Source organism: Bos mutus, chromosome 4 (assembly GCF_027580195.1).
Source record: "Bos mutus isolate GX-2022 chromosome 4, NWIPB_WYAK_1.1, whole genome shotgun sequence".
NCBI classification, from domain to species: Eukaryota; Metazoa; Chordata; class Mammalia; order Artiodactyla; family Bovidae; genus Bos; species Bos mutus.
The window spans coordinates 86,524,483-86,550,362 of record NC_091620.1 but is presented as its reverse complement, the minus strand read 5'-3'; the positions used below and the strand labels follow the sequence as shown (position 1 = coordinate 86,550,362).

Genomic DNA, 25,880 nt, shown 5'->3' with positions numbered 1-25,880 from the left:
TTGTTTAGTAAAAACTAGTTTTCCTGGGACTGACCCCAGAGCGTAACTTCTGAATGTTCTTAGCAGCCTGAAGTACCAGGACCATCAGACCAAAAGTCCCCAAACCTCAGAGTACAGCCTGAGCATCTCAGCCTAGAAGAAACACACTGACCACCACAGCTACGAGAAAAACCCACAGGCATAACTACTGTCATCTCAAAAGCTGAACAAAGCAATCATCCTTCCATACAGTGATGGGTGAGAGGCTACAGGTGCTTTTGTTTCACTGACTTTGGGGAGGTGGGAATGAGGTAGGCGATGATGAATGAATACATAGATTAAGTTGAGAAGCTGTGGGAAAGGAACGGCGGTGAAGAGACAAGGACTGAAAGGACCAAGCAGAAAGAAGGGCAAAGTCATGAAGAAAGCATTGCTATGCAGACAAAAATGTTCCACGCTGGGATGAAAGCAGAAGTAACAGAAATCTACAAGGCAGGTTAGCAGGAAGTGAAGGAAGCATGCCAGGAGGCAGTGCCCCAGACTCAGGGACTGTGGTTTGTGCTCTTGACAATGGCACCTTAATGAGAAAGTGATTCATCAGATGTCTGCAGCCTGATGAAGACTTTTCTGAATGCTCCCCAGATCCCTCTGTCCAGTTCCAAATCCAACAAGCACATCCCTGACCATAAATTACCTCCCAAGCAGAATTTCCTCGAGGAGTATAAGGCACCTCACATAAACGTCCTGTCTACCGGACAGTCATTAAACCAGCCCAGTCTTATATGGGACTCTGCATGGTAAGCCATGCTTTCAGGTTCAGTTCAGTTGCTCAGTCGTGTCTGACTCTTTGTGAACCCATGAATTGCAGCACGCCAGGCCTCCCTGTCCATCACCAACTCCCGGAGTCCACCCAAACTCATGTGTATCGAGTCAGTGATGCCATCCAGCCATCTCATCCTCTGTCGTCAGCTTCTCCTCCTGCCCCCAATCCCTCCCAGCATCAGGGTCTTTTCCAGTGAGTCAACTCTTCGCATGAGATGACCAAAGTATTGGAGTTTCAGCTTCAGCATCAGTCCTTCCAATGAACACCCAGGACTGATCTCCTTTAGGATGGACTGGTTGGATCTCCTCGAAGTCCAAGGGACTCTCAAGAGTCTTCTCCAACACCACAGTTCAAAAGCATCAATTCTTCAGCGCTCAGCTTTCAGGTTGCTGCTGCTGCTAAGTTGCTTCAGTCGTGTCCTACTCTGTGCAACCCCATAGACGGCAGCCCATCAGGCTCCCCGTCCCTGGGATTCTCCAGGCAAGAACACTGGAGTGGGTTGCCATTTCCTTCTCCGATGCATGAAAGTGAAAAGTGAAAGTGAAGTCGCTCAGTCGTGTTCGACTCTTAGCGACCCCATGGACTGCAGCCTACCAGGCTCCTCCGTCCATGGGATTTTCCAGGCAAGAGTACTGGAGTGGGGTGCCATTGCCTTCTCCAAGCTTTCAGGTTAGGACACCCAAATAAGCAAATAGTTTTTACTTATAAAGTTCAGAAGCCATAACAATGGGTTATGACAAGTCTCTTTCACCTGTGAATTTAAGACTGAGGTGGTTTTGAGAAGATTCATCAGCTTTACCTTTTCATGTTCCACATTCTTCACATGGAAGTTAATGTTCACCTGCGTTACCCTGAACCCTTCTTCCTAAACCCTCAGAGGTGAATGATACTCAGGCCACAAGCCGCTTCCCAGTGGATTTCTGCCAGATGCCTATTGGCAGCACTTCCTCTGGAGTTCTTGGCAGCCTCTGTGCTATAGCTTGAAATAACAGAAGAACAAAGCTGCTCAACTGAAAGTTTGCTTAACTGGTGAAGTCTGCCAATGAGTAATTTCTAATCATCTATCATGAGGAGATACAAGAATGAGCAAACAGTAAAGTTAAGTGTATTTACTTTGTGGGGAACAGAATCTAAGACATCACAAAGGCACGGAGACAAGCATGCCAGCCAACAAGATCAGCCTCCAGGAACCTGGAAGGATGCCAGCATCTCCCTTTGGCTTGTAAGATACATACTCCTGGGGGTTTTTTGTTTTGTTTGTTGCGTTTTACTGGATTATGGCCTGGAACTGGAATTGAGTTTACTCAACTTCATGACCTGAACAGCATATTTAAGTCTTTTTTTAAAAAGGCAAAGAAAGTTTCTCCATATACTAAGTACAAGACCTCTTAGAGATAATATATGCAATGAGTTATTTACTTTGAGATTGTTTACTAGCATATGAGTCACACCCACCATAAGACATCCTAAAGAGGAGGTCTAAGACTCCATGCAAGTCATTTGATCTAACAGTCCCTTTCAAATTATAGTTTTGCTTCTTAAAGACCACTTCAAAGTAGATAAGACCCAAGAAAGTGTTCACCTTTCTTGTCTCTTCCATAAGCAGAAAGTTAGCAATTTTAAGATTACACTGTTGTTCTAGAGGCTTGGGAAGACTCCAAAGGCACTATCAAAATGATGGAGACAACAGCTCTTGAGCTAACTTCTGCCAACCCCAGCGCAAGCTGCCAAACCATCCAGCTATGGGTGCTGTTGTGTGTGATGCCAATTCCAGCTCCTCCTCTGCTCACTAGCTGCCAACTGCCTCTTCCCTACTGTTTGAGCATCTCTGAAAGGAGCATTTCTTGTCATTTATAAACTCGAAGTCTGCCAATTAAGTACTGCATGAGCCAGCTGCTAGGCAGGAACTAGAGACTTTTTGTCTGCTGGAAGAACCAACTCTTTGGCTCTATTGGAAACACCAACCTGGCAGGTTCAGGAAGAAGAGTACGTTTTAGGGGGAGGGACGGGCAAAGTTTTGGAACAGAACAGAGACAAGGAATTTATCCAAAGACGAGATGCATCAAATTCTACTTCATGTTACAAAGCAGAAGTGAGAAAACATGAGCAGAAAAATGAAACAATTCTAAAAGAGGAAGAAGCGCATAAAAATAGTCTTTGAACGATTTAGTCATCAATACCTACTCCTTGCCAGGCAATGTATAAAGTAAACACAGAGATTTGCTACTAACCTACAGGCACTGAGGATAAAGAGACTATCTTTGTGAGTAACCTGACTTCTCGGTGAGAATGTCTACAGAACAGTAATGCAGGAGTGTTGTCAAGTGCCGAGAGCAAGCACCTACCGACCTTTAATTCTCTAACCCAGTTTTTAAATACAGGCATACCCCAGAGACGCTGCAGATTCAGTGTCAGACCACTGCATTAGATGGAGTATCAGAATAAAGTGAATTCGCACACATTTTTTTGTTTCCCCGTGCCTATAAGTTTCTACTACACTGTTGCCTATTAAGTGTACAACAGCATTATGTCAAACTGTACATACCTGATTAAAAATAATGCTATGGGAAACATGGTTACTAATACATTTGCTCAATGCAGATTGCTGCAAACCTTCAATTTGTAAGAAACAATTTCAAATTCTGTAAAAATTAAAACTGCTGGAAAGAAGAGTTCTTAGAGATCATTCACCTAGCTCAGTTTCTTCACTGTGTGAATGAGCAAAGAAGCCTAGAGCAAAGAGGAGACTGACCTACAGTGAGAGAGATGGTGGGGCCCAGGGCCTCCCTCCAGGGCTCGCTTTCTTTCCACCCATCCCCTTTAGCACCAAGTTACAAACACATTAGCCACTTCACATCACTTTTAGCTGTGGTACAAAGCTTTGTGGGTGTGCGTGCTAAGTTTTCTGTTGTGTCCAACCCTGTGGGACACCAAGCCAGACTCCTCTGTCCATGGGATTTCCCAGGCAAGAATACTGGGGTGGGTTGCCCTCCTCCATGGGACCTTCCTGACCCAGGGATCAAACTCGTGTTTTTTAAAATCTTTTGCTTTGGCAAGTGGGTTCTTTACCACTAGTTTAACCTGGGAAGCCCCACAAAGCTTTAGAATCAAGTCTATTCACACATGATATGAAATTCTGATACCTATATTTAGATTAAGGAGCTTTGTTACATGGTTTCTAGGCCCAAAGAGGTTTGAAGTGGCAGGTGAGCAGCAGGGGAAGATGCAAATGTCGCCAACAGCAATGGCAGAAAGACACACACTACAAGGCCAGAGCAAAAGCTAATAAGCACACCCAACAGCTGGGTGGCTTCAAGGACAGGCAAAGGAAATTCACATTCTTACAGGGATAAAATATGATCAGTCTCATAACCCGTGTTCTTTGCAGAATCCAGTGGCTTTTTATTCTACAAGTGCTCCAAGCACTAACAGAACAGAGCCCCCACCTTTTCCCTGAACACCTCCCTCAGTTTGGTGTAGCAGGTACCACTCACAACTTTATATCATAAGCAAGTCAAATAGGAAGAAAGAGATAGAAAAGCGAATTCAAGAAGGAAGATCCTAGAATGTTAATTTTATTTCACATGATTGTCTTAAATTATTATTGATAATGCAACTGAACTGAGAACTTCTTTCCAAAAAAATTCTTGTATACAGTGTCTGCTAGGCTGTGCTTATTTTCATGCTATCACTGGCCTCCTATTTCTAACCTCAGGGAAAATGCTACTCTTAAAAAGCAAATAAAAAATTACAATTTCTTAACACAATTATTTCCTAAGGACACACCTGTTCACAAAACAAATAAAAGCTGTTTAATGTCTGCACACAAACACACATACACAGCAGATTTGTGGGCAAGACGATCTGAGCTCACCACTTAATAAAGTACAGCACGGAGAATGGAAAATGTTCAGGATGAAGGAAGCCTATTCAAAATCCTCTCCTTTACATTTAAAAATAAGAAACCTTTCCCCTTCCCCAGAGTCTCAGATTTTTCTTTTGATATCTGAAAACACATGTTGACAACCCTGCCACCCAAGAAACGTCAAAGGAAATAACTCATGTACGTCTACAAAGAGAAGGAGGTCCCAGTGACAAGAGCCGGAAAGCCAGATCCAAGCTGACGAGTGGTCCCACAGGGGTCAGGCTTCACCTTAAGATTTCCCCCAATTAGCACTTAATTCACACCACTTGAGGGCAACAGAGTCTGACCGTGTCCCTTGACGCCACACCCCCAACCATAAGGAAAGGCAGGACACACTGTCTTACCTCAAACTGTGGGTAAGGAGGAGTTATAGCTGATGGGGGCCCTGAGGTGGGAGGTGGCATCCCAGATGTGGGTGGGAACAGACCCAAGGCATTCAGATTTAATCCAGGAATTAGATGTGCTTGCAGCTGCAATGGTTAAAAAAAAAAAAAAAAAAGTCCCTTCATTTTACAATTACAAGATCAAGTACAAGTGAGCATTTATATGTGATAATATCCAGATTGTGACCTCTTGTCAAGTAAAGAAAAAAATCATTTTGTGAGTTAAATTTTAAAACAAAGCAGATGTTCCATGTGATTATTCTTTGGGTTACAGGTTATGTCTGCACATAATTCTTGCTATTTTCAACTCCATGTGCTGTCTGCCTCCTCTTTGATCTGAAGGCACACTAGGTTTCTCCAAGCAGGGAACACAGCCTTCCTTGCCTTTACGAGGAGCTCTCAGTGCTCAGACATACATGTTATCTGTACGCTCTGGGCACACAGTAAAGAGACTGAGTATCCTACATGAATTGAAGAAGCAAGCAAACAAGATATGTTCATTAAAAAGCAGAACAGATAACAGATATTAAGAGATCTTTACTCCATGAAAAAAATTTGGTGGTCCTGAGTCTATAGACCTAAAACAAAACCAAGCCCTTTGGGAATCAGGTTCCATCCTCCTGTCCCTTCAGATAAACCTATCTTTGGAACAGATCCAGGAGCCAGAAATGGGATTTGGTTTTGGTTTCATTTGCCAAGGGCTGAGAAAATAAGGTGGAGACTGCAGAGTTCAGACTTGAGCATCCTCAAGCGTGTTTTTACAAGGCCTGTGTGGGTTTGGATTTACTCCCAAGTGACCCTGACACATCTGGATGAGCAGTGATCATGTGAAGGTAGGGAGGCAGTCATGTGGGGGTAAAATGATTAGCATTTAAGGCACTTCTCACAACGGCAGTACCATTTTTACACTTTCCCTTCTTTCAGGTATAATGTTTCAGATGGCAGGCCCAACAGGAACTTTTCTTTTTTCAATCATTTACTTGAAAATTCAAGATGGACTTTTGAAATGCTACATTTTCCATACCATTCCATCCATTATGACACGGCAGCAATGCACTTTAATTACCTTACCTGTGCTACACAAATTGTTTTATCATTTGAAATTCTTTTATCAAGGTTTACAAGTAACTAGGTTTTAAATTTATCTTCATAACAGTAGTTTTTTATATATGCACTGTATCTATTATAATCCTAATAAGCATGCAATGTAGGCAGTAGCCCCATGTTACAGATGAGGAAACTGGTGCTCCGAGAGACCAAGTATGTCATCTATGAGAATAAAGCTACAGCTAATAAATGGTTGAGCTAAGATTCAAACCAGTTCACACACTCTAAAGCCCACATTCCTATAATACTACAATCTCCCTCAAATTCACACTGTATGGGAGAGATTAGCCTTTTTTAGGGAGGCATTAGCCTTACCTCACAAGTAAGGAAGCTAAGGCGCAAAGTTGGCTAAAATCACAAAAGATGGCCAAGCCTGAGGTCCAAGTCTGTGTCTGCCCAACTATCCCAGGGCACTCACCCTGGTGCTCAAAGTCCATTAGAAACCACATCTAACAATGACGCCATTAAAGAAACCAATGTTAAGGCAACTGAAAACATCTTTGAACTGTTCATCAAAACAAAGACATTTCCTTCATAAGAAAACTAACATTCATAGAAGCAATATCGTTTTCGTAAGACTCCCTGATTTTCTTCATTATCTCTTCCTCAGCTTTGGCACATGTTTCCACGTTGCCTTTCACCGTAATGGTGCGCTCCGGATTGTACAGTGTCAGCTCCTGCAATCTGCAGATTGAAACAGAGAGGCAAGAAAAAGACCGGAAATTATAGGAGGGAGACAGTTAATAATAGTTCAACCACAGATGGCAATTCAAACCCAACTGTGGAGGCTGGCAATGTGTAAAAGTAGGTGGTTAGACATCATGAAAAATGAGTAAGCCCCAAAAGTTGTGAATACAAGAATTGTAAAGCTGCAGGAGAATAGAAAATACTGCCCCTCCCACCTTCTCAATAAGTATCTCTGGGTGTATGCAGTTCAATTAAGTCCATGTTTTAAACAAATTATACTTCTTGACCACTTATGGTGAGCTTTTTTCACAACTGAACAGTGAAATGTAAAGAAAATGATCCAGAGGAACTTATAGTTTTAGTGGAACCCAAGAACCAGATGAATATAACCTTTAATAAGTGCATTTCTAGTCTGCACTGACCAATTTGGGGTGTAATTGGCCTTGTCGTGCAACTGCATTTTTTGGGTCACCAAGCAAGGGATAAGCAAGAAAATATTCCAGAATGGCACCTAGAATTCATATGTCTAAGCTTATTTTTGTTGCTAATTTTAGAATTTAGATTGACATAGGCTTGAGGAAATAATACATATCAATCCATTTTGACTGAATTTAAAACATAGTCCCTTGATGATCATTTAGACAACTAAAAAGCTAAGATGTAACAGCAATATTCAGAAACTCCCTGCTGTTTCAGCTCCTGCAGAAGTGTCAAAATCCACTCAGATGACACTGGGACCATCTAAGTCTCAGCCATTCAACAGCCTTGAAGGGAAACCCACGGGAGGTACTTACCATGGAAACAAGACTCAGGCAACGGATGGAAAGGATATAGAATATTGGGACAGTTTCCTTTCATATTCGTAGGGTTAAAACTCTCATTTTCACTACTAGCAAAGTGTCTCAAGCTAAACATGAGCCAGATGAATGGGATGTTATTCGTTCACTTCTTCCCATACTTGTTAAAATATAAACATCTACACAATGAAGATGCTTCGTCTCAGACCCCGTAAACAAGTTATGTCTCCTCTTCAGGCTCAACCCACTCTCCCCTGAAAAGCATTTTCTATTACAGCTTTTAAAAGAGCTGCTTCCAGAATAGCCTTTATGATGTATTTTTTCTCCTCTTAAAACCTTCCCCTTTCTGAGCATAAAATTCAAGACAGGGTAGGATCACTTGTTCTTTTTACTGTTCTGCAGTTTTTCCTTTCCCATCAACCGGGACTCTCCCCCTTCCGTTCCACCCCCACTTCTACGAAAACTCCCTGCTCCTTGAACATACTGCCCCAGTCTTTCTCTACTATTCTTCATTAGTTCGTCAGTCTCTCTCCCCTCAACTTTTTAGGGTGCCCTGAAGGAAATAAGTCACCCTCAGAAGAGAAAGGCCTTTCCATGTAATTTCAGAGCATTCATGGACTGTACGCATGGGAACCAGCCTCCAAGATCCCCACTCCCCAGTGACCGACCTCCCACACTGACTGAAGCTGACTTGCGTCAACAACCATAGAAAAAATGGTCAAGAGAGTGACTTCTGAGACTATGTTACAGAAGACACAGCTGCTTCCATCTTGCTGTCTCTTAGGTTGTTCACTGTGAGGGAAGAGAGCTGCTGTGACTTGAAGATGCCCCCACACAGCCCTGTGGAGGCGCTGAGCTGAGGCCACATTCTAAGAGCAGCCATCAGCTTGGCAGCAACATCAAGAGACCCCCAAAGCAGGACTACCCAGTCATGCTGTGCTCCTGAATGCCTGCTCCACAGAAACCAGGTGAGCAAGAAATGTTTGCCCTTGTTTTTAGTGGCCAATGTTGGGGTAATCTGTTATACAGTGATGGATAATATGCAGGGTTATACATTCCGGCTTTCAGAGCAGATGCCAGAAAACCCCAGTAAGACTTCAGTGAGGAAATACACATGTTGGGTATTAGCATGTCCTGCCTTTGTAGTGGGAACAGAGGACGCTTTCACCGTGGGTGACAGACAGACAGCAGGCAGGACAGAATGGGTTTGAGAACTGAAGTATAAGCAGGGTGGGACAGGCCAGCTCCAAGAGTTGTAATCCGCTTAATACATAACCTATGGCTCGGAAATGGCATTTTTGAAAGTTTTCTAATTCAAAAGAAAGCAAGGGGGCACTTACGGAGATATTGTGATTTTAGTGTCAGTGTCCTGCTCAATTTTTTTAAGATTCCGTCCTTCCTTACCAATGAGACGTCCTACAAAATTATTATGGGCTAAAATCTTCAAAGGAATCTCTTCTGTGCTGTAAAGAAAAATAAAATAAAAAGGCCATCAAATCAGAGTAAGTATACCTATTCTAGGGTAAAAGGACAATATTCATTCATTAAACATTGACTTCCTGCCTTCCGTAGGGGAAGCATTCTGCCAGGTACACTGTAAAGCTTGCTGACCATTAGCCCACATTCTAGCAAAGCATGAAGAGAGGGGGACGAAAAACACTGGCAAGTATTTGGATAGGAGTGAATTTTTAAAAGTCTTCTTTTACTCATCTCAGGGAATGTCTTCCAATAATGGATTCTCGTAGCTCTTTAAAAACGCCTCACTCAAACTCATATTCTGAGACCCCCAATACCAGAACACCGCGTACATCACGGAACAGGACAGTTTTAGAATAATGTTTAAATACCCACCTGGAGACAAAACGCATGATTTATAGAGGGAGACAGAAGAAACTCAACAGGGCTACACTTTGGAGGGAAGAGTCTAAGAGTAAGAGAGGGGGCTTTCACTTTGCACTTTACACCTTTCTGACTTTCCAAGTCAGGGACATAGCACTGTGTCAACATGTCATTGGGGTCATCTAAGTGGTGGGCTTTTCCTTCACTTTTCTCTATTCTAAAAAGGAATTTTAATCTTATAACAAAGCAACATATAACACCTTCTAATTAAAATATATGTAATGTACTTCAAAGGTCCCTCCAATTAAATGCCGGTCGTTAGGCCCCCAGGCCAGGACCAGCGTCCTCCTCTGGACCCTCCCTTCAGCACACCCCTGTGCTAGATGCCTCAGGCAGCAGAGAACCAGCCTCTGCTCAAGGCTCCCACGAACAAGAGATTTAGAGCTTCAACTGGAAACACCTAAATCAACATCCAGTTTCCCACGACACAAGACTGGGGACTTCCCAGCTCCGTTCTCCCTGCTCCCGGCTGGCAGACGCAGGCCGAGCTCCAACGAGCTCCAAGTATAGGAGTGAGGGTTTGGGGTCCCTGCTTTGGGTAAATCCCAGGGATGCTTCTTGGACCGTAGGTGAGCTTCCTATGACCCCAATTGCCTTCTTTTTACAGCTGGACCTTTCACATTAACACCACTCGCAACATAGCCAAACATGAATGAAAACGAAGCGTTTAAAAGACTTACGCTCTATAACCACCAAAACAGCAGTGCCAACCCTCTGTCGCTCTTCGGGACAGCGTTTCCCTTTGTCTGCTGGCAATTCCCAAAAATTATGTCAAAGAATCCCCAAAATAAGACCACATAAATATCAACCTCCCCACCAGTTAATCCTCCTTACTCACAATTTTATATCTTGAGCTTCTTTATGCATAATCTCCAGAATAGATTTACAAGCTGCAGAGGTGCCCTCAGGGGTAGAGAGGATAGTAATTGACTTCTCAGCGGCACCTGCATTCTCCTTCCGATGGACATCAATTCTTAGGGTGGGCACAAGGGGAGAGGGAAACAAGAGCTGTAAGCATGTATTCACAACACTCTGTCATCACCACCTATAAAGTCACAGCACTTCTGGGCAGAGTGGGTGACTCACTTTCCTCAAAAGCAAGTCTTGATAAGCTGTCATCATGGATGAGGCCAATGTTAATTCCAAGAATATTCCCCTCTCTCTGCTCATGCAGGGGCATCTCCTTATTCTGCCCTAGCTGCACGTACTTAATTTTAAGTGCCACAGGTCAAACATCTCACACCCAAGTGTCTGGGTTCAAACAAAAGGCTTTCTTCCACTCAAAAAACAAGGGAGCCTGGAACACAAGCCAAGTGGACTGGAGCTGGAACCCTGCAAGTCGGGGGTTGCTGACTCCACTGACGCAGCGTGGCCACCGCCCGTCACAGTGGGATTTCACTCCCCGGTCTCCTCTTGCCGGGTTCTTTCTCCATGCTGCCTTCCCGATCAGGGCAAAGTCCACAACAAACAGGGACAGGAGTGGAACCCAAAGAGAGGGCGGCGGTTCTTTACCAAAAAAGGCAAATGGCCGCTAAACACGCCATGATCTTCAATCTCACTGGTCCTTATGACAAGGTGCCGTTCTCTGCCAGACCTGCACAGATGCAATTCAGTACTGGCAAGAGGATGGATATCCGGGACACGCACATCTCTGGCGTGGTGCAGAGTACACAACAATCTGCTGGACTGCTTATGATCTTTTGACCCAAGAATTCTACTTCTTGTAATATCTCCTACAGATGCAGTCTCACACGTGGGCTAAGAGTGGTGTTTCTCACCCTCCGGCAGTATCGGCATTTGGGGTCAGACTAGTTCTTTGGTGTGGAAGCCAGTCTGTGCGTTGCAGGATGTTGAACATCTCTGGCTTCTGCCCCGTAGACACCAGTAGCACCCCCGCCCCCATCTAGGTGTGACAACCGAAACTGTCTCCAAACACCGACAGATGTCTGCTGGGGAAAACATCACCATGGGGGGAAGCCACTGGTGCGAGCACGTGCACCGCTGCGCTGTTTGTAATAGAAGGAAAACTGAACTATCTTGGAAATACCAATCAGGAAGAAACGGTTAAATAACATATCCGTATCACACAGCTGTTCATAAATGTGGTAACATTACAGATGCCAACAAAGCAAAAGGTCCTTGATCTTATGTGAAAAAACAACACACTACACACCATGATATGAATTCCCTTTTAAAGTTACATGTGTTAGTAGATACGAGGAACAAGTCTTATAAAGACATATTCCCAGCTCAACAGTGGTCACCTTGGGGGTTAGACAGGGATTAACTCTTTTATTGAATGACCACTACATTTTGCCAATAAAATCAAGGCTTGGATTTCATTTTCCCAAATGCCTAATGGAAAACCCAAGATTTATCTCAGAATTAAAACCTATAGCTAAAAATAAGGGCAATGTAGAAGTGAAACAAATAAGGAATATCTAGAAATAACCAATAAAAAGAGTATCTCATGTAACAGCTCTGATCTCAGGAACCCTCTCCAGTCACTGGTTTCCACCTCCGATCACTCTAAGTACTGCTTCTCTTCCAGTAGCTGAAGTGCTCATCTCCCTCCTCCGGTTTATTTGCACCTGCTCACTGTGCTAAGGATTACTAAACTCTGATCCTCTGAGAGTAAGGAATGTTGCTTTACAGATTAGGGCAGCCCTGTGAGGCTATTCCAGAAGCAGAGCATCTGATAATGACTAGTTTCAATGGCAAGAGTTAATTAAATCTGTTGGCAGAGCTGCAAACGAATCATCGAATACAACTATCGCTTCCCTTCCCTCTCCATCCTCCATCTTCCTGCTTAAATAAAACAGTTTCATTTAAATCACAGAAGCTCTTTTCTCTGACAAGGAAATGAGCAGCTTTAAAAGGAACAACTTTCATCTGCCATGTGATGAGGAAGGGAAACGACCGAATAGTTTCTGCAGGTAACGGAATCAACGCAAGAGAGACGCTCTTGATAAGGGAATTAAAGAGAAGCTCTTGTATTAAAATGAGGCAAATCTGAGATGGAAACTGACTGGGCTATGGTTCAGGTGGCGTCCCTGCCCTCTAACATGATGAAGTCAAGGCCACTGACTTTGCACAAAGGTAGCCAGCACTCTGCATCTGCCCCACTCCCAAGTGTGGCGAGGCAGGGCCAGGCGCCACTCCTCCGGGGGAGTGAGCGCATGACCACCGCCAGACAAGGTTCGCTTTGCTTCTACATCAGAAACGGGCCCGCCACCTGAAGGCTGGCATGGGGCCTGGGATCAGCGTGGACAACCTCTTAAGCCTGTTGGAACAAACACAGCACCAGAGGTGTACTTTCTGAAAAAGACTCTGCTTAACTCCTTGGACCACACAAAATAATTTTTCTCACTAAATTTAAAAAGCAAAATGATCCACAGCCATCCCTGTAGCTGGCCCAAGGCCATCTCCCTGCTCTTCTGTATAGAATGACTCGAGAGGTGTGTACACACTCCCTCTTCTCTCTGGTACACCCACAGTTCTTCAGGAAATATGGTGGCAACTGTCCCAGAGATGTACCTGGTAGCAATTTACACAACGAAGGGCAAGGACAGAGTTCATCATCAAGTTGCTTTGGGTCAAATTCGTCACATACAGCATCACAGGATGGTTATTAAAGCAAAACCACGAACATATAATCACTGGAGCTCCAAAACTGAGACAGTGCCTTAGATATACTTTAACAGAATTAAACATAATTCACGTGCAGTTATTTCACTCATTTGACAAAAATGAGAGCCATCAACAGGCCCAGTGTTGGGACTACAGTGGTAAATAAAAACAAATAGCTCCTGCTTTCTACTCCTAAAAAGTTAGCTCCAGTATTTGATGGAGAATCTTCTAATTCCCAAAATCTGCAAATTAAAACTATCAAACAACATCCTAAAGAAAGAACCATCCTGACTACATGGCTTAAACACAGGATAACTACAGATCATAAACTGAATTATTCTTCATTGAACTAAAGCAAAACTGAAAAACTCTTCTGTGTTGGACCCAGAAAATTACTTCTAAAAGCACAGAAGGCAGGTACCAGTGGAGGTTGGGGAGGAGGTGGGGGGAGCAGAGAACCACCTAGAGGTCAGGGCCTCCCCCATCAGGAGTATCATCTGTTTTCCATTCATGTGTGAAAATCTAAAGTTCTCTTTGAGATTAAGGTTCAGCCCCAGGTTTTTATAAAATGAGCACTAAAGATATCAAATCACAAGGTTTTTCCAGATTCCCAAGTAGCATACAAGAAGGGATCATAACCATGTCAGGAGGACATGAAGTAGCAAGCAACATACCCTGTTATGAAGATTCAAACACCCACCGTACCCCAGGAAATACTCACTTAGACTGGGTCTGTTTGGTGATATTCCGAATGGTGGCGCCTTCTTTTCCTATAATGGCTCCAACGAACTGGGTGGGAACCAGCAGGCGCAGAGGCAAGTCGCACGGCTTCTGCTTGGACACTGACCCTGGAGACCCCTGCCTTGAGGAGCCCCTCTGCCCAAACCCACGCCGGCCACGGGGCTGCTGGGAGGGGCTCTGCTGGGCCGCCATCTCATCGGGGATGTAGGCCACTCTCAGTGTGAAGTTCTCCAGCTGGAACCCATTCAGCTTGTCTAAAGCTCTGAAAGTCAACAAGGAGCAGGGGGTGGGAACAGCAATCAGGCTGAGTAACAGCAATACCACCTCTTCCACTCAGGATTCCTGGCTGTAAAGCTCATGAATAAAGCCCCTGAACAGATAGCAAATCCAGAACACACCTAATACTCCCCGCCCACATTCCCTTTGAAAGACATACGGGGAAAATAGGTTTCCAAGGGAACATATTAGTCATTTACCAGTAAAGTGGAAAAAAAACATTCTGTCAAACTCTTAACTGGGGACTTCCCTGGCAGTCCCGTGGTTAGGACTTGGTGTGCTCACTGCTGAGATCTGGGTTCAATCCCTGGGCGGGCAAGTAAGATCCCAGAAGATACAGTGTGGCCAGAAAAAACCCAAGCAAACAAAAAACACTTACTAAGCTATTCACCATTAAGTCAATAACAGCATATGAGGACCCCCACAGGTCAGAAGAGGGGGCTCTCCTTCTGGCTAGTCTTTCCAAATCAGAATAGAAAAGATGTGACAATACACACCTCCCTTGCTTTAACGACTTAAAAACAAATATTTAAAGCACTTTCAGAATCAAAGGACAAAAATCTCTGAGCCACTCACTGGAGGAAGTAGAATTTAATACTCATGTTACTTACCACTATAAAATCACTCGATACCTATTATGAGCCTGTTCTTGAGGGGAAAAAGCAATCCACGACCTTGCGGAGTTTATGGTGTGATTTGAGGCAGGGAGACGGGGTGGCGGTGGACCAGAGGGAAGAGCGAAAACCCTCCTCCCTGTCACCCATCCATCCGTGTACCCACGCATCGACTTCGAGAGGGGCTTTACTTCTTCTTTTTCCATTTTAGAGGCTTGTTATGGAAAAGTACGGCAATTAAAAGATGCTTGCTTGCTCCCTGGAAGAAAAGCTATGACCAACCTAAATAGCATATTAAAAAGTAGAGACACTACTCTGCCAACAAAGGCGGATCCAGTCAAAACTATGGTTTTTCCAGCGGTCATGTATGGATGTGAGAGTTAGACTATAAAGAAGGCTGAGGGCCGAAGAATTGATGATTTTGAATTGTGGTGTTGGAGAAGACTCTTTGAGAGTCCTTTGGAGAGCACAGAGATCAAACAGACCAGTCAATCCTAAAGGAAATCAATGCTGAATATTCATTGGAAAGACTGATGCTGAAGCTGAAACTCCAAAACTTTGGCCACCTGATGCGAAAAACTGACTCATTTGAAAAGATCCTGATGATGGGAAAAATTGGGGGCAGGAGGAGAAGGGGACAACAGAGGATGAGATGGTTGGATGGCATCACCGACTCGATGGGCATGAGGTTGAGCAGGCTTCAGGAATTGGTGACGGACAGGGAGGCTTGGCGTGCTGTAGTCCATGGGGTCACAAAGAGTTGGATACGACTGAGCGAGTGAACTGAACTATGGAAAAGTACCCAATCTTAAGCAAACATTTCACTGAGTTTTCTCACAGTGAGCATGCATCTCCAGATTCAGAGCTAGGACACCCCAGTGTCCCAGAAGCCCCGCCAGGACCTCCTTCCAATGACTGCCCCTTCCCTCGGCTCCTCACACCATAGAAGGAGTCTGCCTGTTTACATTTCTATGTAAATGCATATGTTTTGAATAATTAGATGACAATTTTTGATCAGCTGTACCTTCAGCTGTGTCCAGTTGTGGAGTGCTGTGTGGTGAGGGGAAGACAACAGCTAGAAATTTTATTAACATCAATGATGTACGTTTACTACAGAAAGTTTGGAATTACAGGTGTTTCAACAAATGAGATAAAGCTTTTCAAAGCCCAAGAGAAACCTATCCCTGAAGGTTCTTTCAGAGACAAGAGGAGAGCTGCATGCAATGAAGGGCGCAACTCGACCTGGGACATAAAAGGTGACAGTTCACAGTAACATCCTTCCCCACTCTAAAACTGAGCACTTCAGAAGAGAGTGAGTGACTGTGCAATTAAGTCAGTAATGTTACTTTAAAAAAAGAAGTTGGGGGCGGGGGAGCCCTTCCCTGGTGGCTCAGAAAGTCAAGAAGCAGCCTGCAATGTAGGAGATGTGGGTTCCATCCCTGGGTCAGGAAGATCCCCTGGAGAAGGAAATGGCAACCCTCTCCAGTATTCTTGCCTGGAGAATTCCATGGACACAGGAGCTTGGCAGGCTACAGTCCATGTTACTAAAAAGTTAATTAGCTTCTTTCCTGATTAAGAGACATATACAGACAGACAGATATCCTTCTCCATGGAAATAAATAGAGATAAACATGTAAGTCACCAGATGCTTCTGTGTATCCAAATACAGTCACGTGTGTTCCGAGAAACAACTCTCAACTTGGAATAAACTATAACTACAACTTCCCAACTTCACTGTTCTGCTTTAAGATTTCTTTGAGGGGAAAAGAAAAGATACTCTCCATCGGGAGGCCAGGCGGCACAGTGCTCCAGGACCCAGTGCCGTCTGGGCCCCAGAGACTCCAAACTCAGGTTGTTCCCGTCAGAGAGCAGACAGCCTGCCCTGTGTATGCCCACTGCTGGCTGCCAGGGCTCCTGACCCCTCACCACACAGCACTCCACAACTGGACACAGCTGAAGGTACAGGAGTGAATAAACTGCCAGCAATGACTGTCTCATGACTGAACACTGTACACTGATGAATTTTAAGTCTACCACTGTAACCTCTCCGTGCTACGTTATCTAGTGGTCTGCTGAGTTCAGGGGAAAACATTCTAGTATTTTCACCAACCTTACTGTACATGCAAGATACCTGATCAAAAATTGTCATCTAATTATTCAAAACATATGCATTCAGTTCAGCAGAACTCAAGGATGTTTATCCCACATGTGTATTACTCAGAATGCTGTTTCCCATCATTACTTGATTGCTCTGCTGTGATTTTCAGTCAATCAGAAGATGGTGAGTAGTATTTTTTGTTTTGCTTTGTTTTGGCTGCCCTGGGTTCAAAGCTAGGCCTCTAGCATTGGAAGCACAGAGTCCCAACCACTGGACCACCAGGAAGTTCCCACCCATGAGCAGTTCTGCTGGCTGGTAGCACTTAATCGCATTGCTAAGTTTATTGGGGTAGATCACAGGGTAGGACTGAAAGGGCCTTGCGAGAACGAATAAGTAGTTTATCTCAAGATTAGAGAGTAAGAAGAACAGAGTCTCATAGAAGTTAAATGTATCCAATGGAACACACATACAGAGCTGAGTAGTGAATGAGAGACTAGAATTCTAAACCAGCTTGAACAGTAAGTAGCCAAAGAACCTTGGAAAGGTTGTTTTGTGATTTGGCATTAGCCTCCTCACCTGAAAAACTATAAACGACCAGATTTATGGTCTTTCGACTCTATAAATTCCATGTCTAAAATCTTTTCCTTCTTCCTAGATCTCACTGCTGGGTATCATGTAGGTCCTAACAAAATGAGGCTTAGCCATCATTGAAAAGTCACATCATTCCATTTTCTCCTTGTACCAAGAGTAAGAGGTTGAGACATACAATTCAGCAATAATTACCAAAAGCCTGGTAATACCACTGCAGGGAGGCATCTTAAGGAAACAATGAAAGACTTCATTACCAAACTAGTTCTAATGGCAAAAAACTGCAAACAACCTAGATGCCCACCAGAGGACTAGCTACACAGACTGTGGTAGGGATGCCATACCAGAGACAGACTACTAATAGTATAAATACAGCTAACGGAAAGACAGCCTGCACAATTCTACAGAATGATCTTTGGCATTTTAAAAGCTGTAATGATGACCTATATGGGAAAAAATCTAAAGACTGGATATATGTATATGCATAACTGATTCCCTGGTAGCTACCAGCTACTAACTCAGCTGGCAAAGAATCCACCTGCAATGTAGGAGACCCTGGTTTGATTCCTGGCTTGGGAAGATCCACTGGAGAAGGAATAGGCTACCCACTCCAGCATTCTTGGGCTTCCCTGGTGGCTCAGCTGGTAAAGAAGATGCCTGCAATGCAGGAGACCTGGGTTAGATCCCTGGGTTGGGAAGATTCCCTGGAGAAGGGAACGGCTACCCACTCCAATATTCTGGCCCGGAAAAGTCCATAGACTGTACAGTCCATGCAGATGCAGAGTCAGACATGACTGAGAGACTTCCGCTCACTCACTCATAACTGATTAACTTTGCTGTATAGCAGCAACTAACACAACATCATAAATCAACTATACTCCAATAAAAATCAACTGTAAATAATAAATAGTAAGTTGTAATGCATGAGACAAAGTCTACTGAACTTGATGTCAAATTTCACACTGGTTATCTCTGATTGGCAAAAAAAGGCAAAAAACTTCTTTGTCTTGCTACTTGATCTATTGTTCCTTTTTTTAGAATAAATCTTCCATTTACATAATTTTCAAAGTTTAAGAGTCAACATCCTCCCCTTAGCCATCAGCCAAGTTGTTTCTAACACTTCTGTGTGTACTTTATACAAACTTTATACAAATCTTCAGGCTGATATAAAAAGATCTGCAATAATAGCTGCAGTATATAAACTTCATTTCTATTCCACAACAAAAAAATACACACCAGAAATAAGAATCCCTGGACAACACAGGTTCTACTGTATAACACAGGGAACTATATTCAATGTCCTGGGATAAACCATAATGGAAAATACAAAAAAGAATGTGTGTGTGTCTACACACACATATATATACATGCTAAGTTGCTTCAGTCATGTCCAACTCTTTATGACCCAATGGACTGTAGCCCACCAGGTTCCTCTGTCCATGTGATTTCCCAGACAAGAATACTGGAGTGGGTTGCCATTCCCTTCTCCAGGGGATCTTCCAGGCCCATGGATCAAACCCTCATCTCCTGCAGCTCCTGCATAGTACGCAGATTCTTCATCACTGAGCCACTGCAGATAACTCAGTGCATTATATATAATACACACATACATATGTATGCGTAACTGAATCACTTTGTTGTACAGAAGAAATTAACACAGCATTGTTAACTGTATCAATTTTTAAAAATAAAATGCCAAATTTATCTTTAGAAAAACCTTCAGTTCAGTTCAGTTGCTCAGTCATGTCCGACTCTTTGCGACCCCATGAATTGCAGCACACCAGGCTTCCCTGTCTTGTCCATCACCACCTCCCGGAGTTCACTCAAACTCACTTCCATCAAGTCGGTGATGCCATCCAGCCATCTCATCCTCTGTCGTCCCCTTCTCCTCCTGCCCCCAATCCCTCCCAGCATCAGAGTCTTTTCCAATGAGTCAACTCTTCGCATGAAGTGGCCAAAGCACTGCAGTTTCAGCTTTAGCACCATTTCTTCCAAAGAAATCCCAGGGCTGATCTCCTTCAGAATGGACTGGTTGGATCTCCTTGCAGTCCAAGGGACTCTCAAGAGTCTTCTCCAACACCACAGTTCAAAAGCATCAATTCTTTGGCGCTCAGCTTTCTTCACAGTCCAACTCTCACATCCATACATGACTACTGGAAAAACCATAGCCTTGACTAGACGGATCATGGAAAAAGCAAGAGAGTTCCAGAAAAATATCTACTTCTGCTTTATTGACTATGTCAAAGTCTTTGACTGTGTGGACCACAACAAACTCTGGGAAATTCTTAAAGAGATGGGAATACCACCTGACCTGCCTCTTGAGAAATCTGTATATATGTCAGGAAGCAAGTTAGAACTGGACATGGAACAACAGACTGGTTCCAAATAGGGAAAGGAGTACATCAAGGCTGTATATTGTCACCCTGCTTATTTAATTTATATGCAGAGTACATCATGAGAAACGCTGGGCTGGAGGAAGCACAAGCTGGAATCAAGATTGCCAGGAGAAATATCAATAACCTCAGATATGTAGATGACACCACTCTTATGGCAGAAAGTGAAGAAGAACTAAAGAGCCTCTTGATGAAAGTGAAAGAGGAGAGTGAAAAAGTTGGCTTAAAACTCAACATTCAGAAAACAAAGATCATGGCATCTGGTCCCATCACTTCATGGGAAATAGATGGGGAAACAGTGTCAGACCTTATTTTTGGGGGCTCCAAAATCACTGAGATGGTGACTACAGCCATGAAATTAAAAGATGCTTACTCCTTGGAAGAAAAGTTATTACCAACCTATAAAGCATATTAAAAAGGAGAGACATTACTTTGCCAACAAAGGTCCGTCTGTCTAGTTAAGGCTATGGTTTTTCCAGTGGTCATATATGGATGTGAGAGTTGGACTGTGAATAAAGCTGAGCGCCGAAGAATTGATGCTTTTGAACTGTGGTGTTGGAGAAGACTCTTGAGAGTCCCTTGGACTGCAAGGAGATCCAACGAGTCCATCCTAAAGGAGATCAGTCCTGAATATTCATTGGAAGGACTGATGCTGAAGCTGAAACTCCCATACTTTGGCCACCTGATGTGAAGAACTGGCTTATTTGAAAAGACCCTGATGCTGGGAAAGATTGATGGCAGGAGAAGAAAGGGACGACAGAGGATGAGATGGTTGGATGGCATCACCGACTCAATGGACGTAAGTTTGAGTGAACTCTGGGAGTTGGTGATGGACAGGGAGGCCTGGCGTGCTGCAGTCCACGGGGTTGCAAAGAGCTTGACACGACTGAGGGACTGGACTGAACTGACCTAGATAATAAACAGCCCTAAATACATAAAGAAAAGAAAAGAAATAGTAACTCTAAAATAAAAAAATAACTAATATGTATAAATTCTGAAGGGTTATTTCTTTGTCACCCATGACAAATCTTCCAGTGAATTAGAGTCTTTGTTATCTGAGCATCCCTAGAAGATGGAAGGAATAGCGTACCCATGAGATCCAAGTCTGTCTTGCTTCCAGGAACAAGAAACACTAAATACATATTCCTGATTTAAATAAGTTTTCATTATTTTTACTCATTTATTATTCTAAGACATTAGTAATTTGAGGCTTGTGGTTAAAACAAATATATTATTTCCTAGTACTATTAGCACTGCTAACTTTTGATTTTTTTCTTAGCCACAAGATGGCAGGAGTTTCCAGGTTAAATTCTGTCCTATAGACATAGCCTTATTGAGGAATCCTCTTAAAAGTGTCATTCATTACCAAAAAAAAAGAAGTGTGTCACTCATAAAGCTTTAAGTAAAAAGAGGCTTTTGAACTAGGTCTCTAACTCCTGAGGGTTATAATAATCCCAGTTATTATCTGAAATGAAGCATCCTGTACAATAACAGGGCATTCTCTACAGCAGTGAAAAATACTGGGAAAACGTTTAATAGCTATTGCCTTACTACCTTTGCATCTCACAGACAGGATTATATTAAGGAACATTAACTTGAGCAGAGTCACAGCTAGAAAAGTGTCACAAGGAGTCCATTCCATGGAACCAGACTCTGGAAATGAACCCTCTTAGTCTCCACACTCTACTCACACCTGCGCAAGCACATCCCAGTTACAGAGACGCCTATGTTAACACACGCTAAAGACGTCAACTGAGAATGTCAACTCAGCCCTTATCACCTAGAGAAGTAAGCTTTGGATGGCTGCCATGGGAAAGGCAGGAAGAAATCATGCCAGCTTAGCTTAGGCAGCAGACAGTCTTGGTGGAGCCCAGAGAACAGGCTCGCTGGGCTCAGCAGACAAGTCCCGAATGGATCAGCCTTCCCCTGCGCAAGGCACGACTAGCTGCTCTGTGCGTGCCCAGGACCAATGGGTTATTTACTGGGCGCCAGGCCATTTGGTAAGACCACTGTCTATATATGTGGGCATATATACACAAACATATTCGTCTCTTGTCAGCCCTCATTTTGTAGCTGAGAAAAGACACTCAGAGAGGTTAAGGTTACAGTCAGAGCTGCCTGACCTCAGAGTCCATGCTTTTTCCACTTTATCAAATGCCTTTCAAATACAATTAATTCTCCTTTAAAAATGATAGTGCACTTCCTATCTTTAAAAAAAAATTTACTAGAAAACTAATAGCTTTCATAACACTGTCCACAAAACTATTTGTCCATTCTGTTAACGTCCTATGAATACTCACTTATTGTCTAATTCTCTTTGATCTTTGAAATTCTTCAGGTGGAGAAAACCCAGGATTCTTTGAAGGAAAATTCAACTTGGACAAGAATTAAATCAAGTAATCCCTCTCCAAATATTCTCCCACCACCAGGGGCACACCCTTGAGGACAGAAACTTTGCCTTTATTCACTGGCAACCTTTGGTCAACAGCTGACACTCAATGAATGGTAATGGACTGGCTACCAGAATAAAGGACATGATGACCTTCCCTCCTGGAGATGCCCAGCTCATTTATTTAGATGCTATAGTTACGTCAACCACAAACTCCTAACAGTCTTTTCCTCCCTCATGTGATCCACAGGATCCTGACAATCTCTAACAATCATTACAAAGTACTTTTAGAATTAAAACGTCTCCATATTTGCTAGGCATGTCTTCTGCCTTGATGGGCAGTCTGCCCCGTGCCTATACACCTAATGCTTCGGAATTTTTCTAAGGGGGTAGGGGTGCTAAGTGTCAACCTGTCCCCATCCAAGTTCACTTTAAATCTCTTCAAAGCTATGTAAAGCTATGTAGGTATTCTCCAATAGACGTTCTCCCATATGGCTAAATAACTGTTACACTAAGCATTTCCCTCTTTACCAAGCTAGCCTCAGATAATAAATCATCAAGTAAGGCAATTGGGACTGGCCTCCGACAACCCTCAAATATCCTTGGGTTTATCATGGCATCCCTTATTTTCCATCTACCAGAGAGCTGGCTCTGTCAAGTACTTAGCAGAGCTCTTTACACAAACTGAATCGTGTAAATGAATGGAGCACCTGTCTTTCTCACTGCACACTTTCACCCTCACTCTACTTCAGACATAAAATGCGACATTTTCCTGTTGCTCCTCTCATACCATGATTAAAGAATAAACTCTGTGAGAAATCAGTTTATTTCACAACTCATACTACAATTCTGTGTCTCCATATAAACTGTTGAGGCTTCCCAGGTGGCTCAGTGGTAAAGAATCTGCTTGCCAATGCAGGAGACTCCAGAGACACAGGTTCAATCCCTGAGTCAGGAAGATCCCCTGGAGCAGGAAATGGCTACCCACTCCAGTATTCTTGCCTGAAAAACCCCATGGTCAGAGGAGCCTGGTGTGCTACAGTCCATGGGGTCGCAAAGAGTTGGACACGACTAAGCGACTAAGCACATAAACTGCTAACATTTATGTTAAATAAATGAAAGATACAAAGAGAAGGAACATTTGAATATTTTAAAATCTGTTAAAGAGTCTCTACAGACATGGAGACTGGACTTGTGGCTGCTAAGGGTGGGGGAGGGATGGACCAGGAATTGGGGGTTGGCAGATGCCAACTGTTACATTTAGAATGGGCAAACAAGGTTCTCCTGTTTGGCACAGGGAACTATATTCAGTCTCCTCAGATAAATCATAATGGAAAAGAATACTGAAAAAAGAATGCATATATGTGCACAACTGAGTCACTCTGCTATAAAGCGGAGTTAGCACAACACTACTAATCAACTATACTTCAATTTAAAAAAAATTTTTAATATACAGTGAAAGTCTCAAAGTGTTAAAAGTGAATCTCGAGTCTGGCTTCTGAGAAAATGTGAAATTAACATGATTAGATACTACTTTTTACTCACTTGATAGGCCAGGTTTGATAAAGCCCTGTGTTAGTGAAAGTTAAGGAGAAATGGACACTCTCGTAGTGCTGGGGGGAAATTTAAACTCATTTAAGATCTAGAAAGGATAACTCATCAATATCCAACAAAAAAGGCACATCCTTCTTGACTTAGCAAATTTACTTCTAAGAATTTAACCTATGACTGTACTTATACACTTGAAAAATGACTGCAAAAGGGGTTCACTACATCTTTGTTCACAACTGCAAGAGACTTAGAAATCTAATTTGAGACTAAGACATTCCACATCTATACAACCAAATTCTATGCAACTATAAGAGAGATGTTATATACGTTTAAAACCCTCAAATGCTATGGTATCATCTGTGTAAAACAGGAGGAAGAACACACAGATGTTCTAGTCTTCTATATGGTTATCTCCGAGGAAGCAAAGGCAAGTGGTCGGAGAACAACACTGGAGGGAAGATATGCAGCATACGCATCTAGACTTTAAAAATTCCGAACCATGTAAATATTACTGACTTTTAAAAACAAAAGTTCCCCTTGTGTTATGCAGATTTCCATCTCTTTCCCCAGCCCTATCTTCCTTCTCATTGGCCCTCCATGGGCGAGTGCTGCCTTTGGTAACCTAGCTCTTTCCCACTCGTGCCGCTGGTTCTGCCCATCCCCTTTAGGGCTCAGGGTCAGTCAGCCACGGCCCTTGCTCCCCCATAGAGAGGACAGGCTGGCTCCGCCTGAACACTGAGCGCGACCCTGCACCGCGGGCGCATCCCTCCGCGTCTCTGTTCTGAGCAGCCCAGTCAGAAGCAGTATTTGCGGGCACCTCATTTCTTCTCTCCAGTGGTCAGTTCGTTAGATTATTTCCAAGCCAACAGAATTATCTTTTCCTAGGGGAAATTTTTTGATCTGTGAAATTTTGCCTGTCTGTTGCACTGGAATATTTTTTTTCCACCAAATTACATTAGTGCCATGCCTACACACTTCTAAATGACATCTGGTAATCATGAGAAAAATAAGTAACAGGTAAACTTAACATTTAACACTGGTGTTGGTTTAACACATGATCAACTTACCAGCTTTGTGTAGAACAGTAGGAATGTATGTATCATACAAATAATAAAGGGAAAAAAGGTCTATTAATGTAATTTGGCAATGATATCCACGTGCAGAACACTTTGCAAACAGGATATAATTCAGCATCATAAAATAACTATTACTGGCATTAACATTATATTGAAAATGTAATAAAACTTTAACCGATGTAGATTCTTAACAGACGTTCAAACTTACAAAGATTTGCAAGGTCAAACTTCACAAAATAAAGTTGTCTGCTACCCACTAGCCCAAAATAAAAGTACTATATTCAACCTTGTTATTACATAGAGATTAGAAGTTTCAAACTGCTTACTGTCTGGCTTGCTCCTTATTGGAATAGGTTACGTTGACAACAGCAGTTTCCGAGTCAGTGTTCACTACAGGAAGAAAAAAAAGAAGAGGGAAAAGAAGTTAGTTTTCTTTCTACTTTCTTCCTTTTACAAATTTGAAAGCAATTGAGAAGACATGTACCTTGCTCACAGCTCTCCACCACTCCATACTGGACTAGTAAACTATCCAGCACCTATCAGGAGGGGGAGACAAAATTACAAGTTTTCAGTTTCCCGTGTTATCAGCAAGGGCAGGAGAAGGTTTTTAAGTAATTGTGATGGAAATGAGCCCCCCAAAATTAACTGGGGTTTGGGAATACAGAAGTGCGAGAAGGGCCCCAGAGAGAGCATCTGGTGGGTTTTCACTCCTGCCTCTCTGGAGGTCCTTGACTTCAAGTTGATCTAACCAAGATGTACGGATGTGAGAGTTGACCGTAAAGGAGGCTGAGCATTGAAAACTTGATGCTTTTGAATTCTGGTTGCTGGAGGAGACTCTTGAGAGTCCCTTAGACTGCAAGGAGATCCAACCAGTCAATCCTAATGGAAATCAACCCTGAACATTCACTGAAAGGACTGATGGTG

At 43.1% G+C, this 25,880-nt stretch overlaps 1 protein-coding gene across 4 annotated transcripts in view; it reads right to left on the bottom strand.

Moving 5' to 3' along the window:
* The window catches only part of IGF2BP3 (insulin like growth factor 2 mRNA binding protein 3), a 144,156-nt gene that overhangs the window by 13,129 nt on the left and 105,147 nt on the right, over positions 1–25,880 (bottom strand). For all 4 annotated transcript variants that reach the window (XM_005901257.3, XM_070369729.1, XM_070369730.1 and 1 more), the window contains 7 exons: positions 25,441–25,492; positions 25,283–25,346; positions 13,952–14,233; positions 10,439–10,573; positions 9,042–9,164; positions 6,766–6,901; positions 5,072–5,197 (listed from right to left, as the gene is read on the bottom strand). In XM_005901257.3, the coding sequence (XP_005901319.1) occupies positions 5,072–5,197; positions 6,766–6,901; positions 9,042–9,164; positions 10,439–10,573; positions 13,952–14,233; positions 25,283–25,346; positions 25,441–25,492 (918 nt within the window). The remainder of the gene's footprint in view (positions 1–5,071; positions 5,198–6,765; positions 6,902–9,041; positions 9,165–10,438; positions 10,574–13,951; positions 14,234–25,282; positions 25,347–25,440; positions 25,493–25,880) is intronic.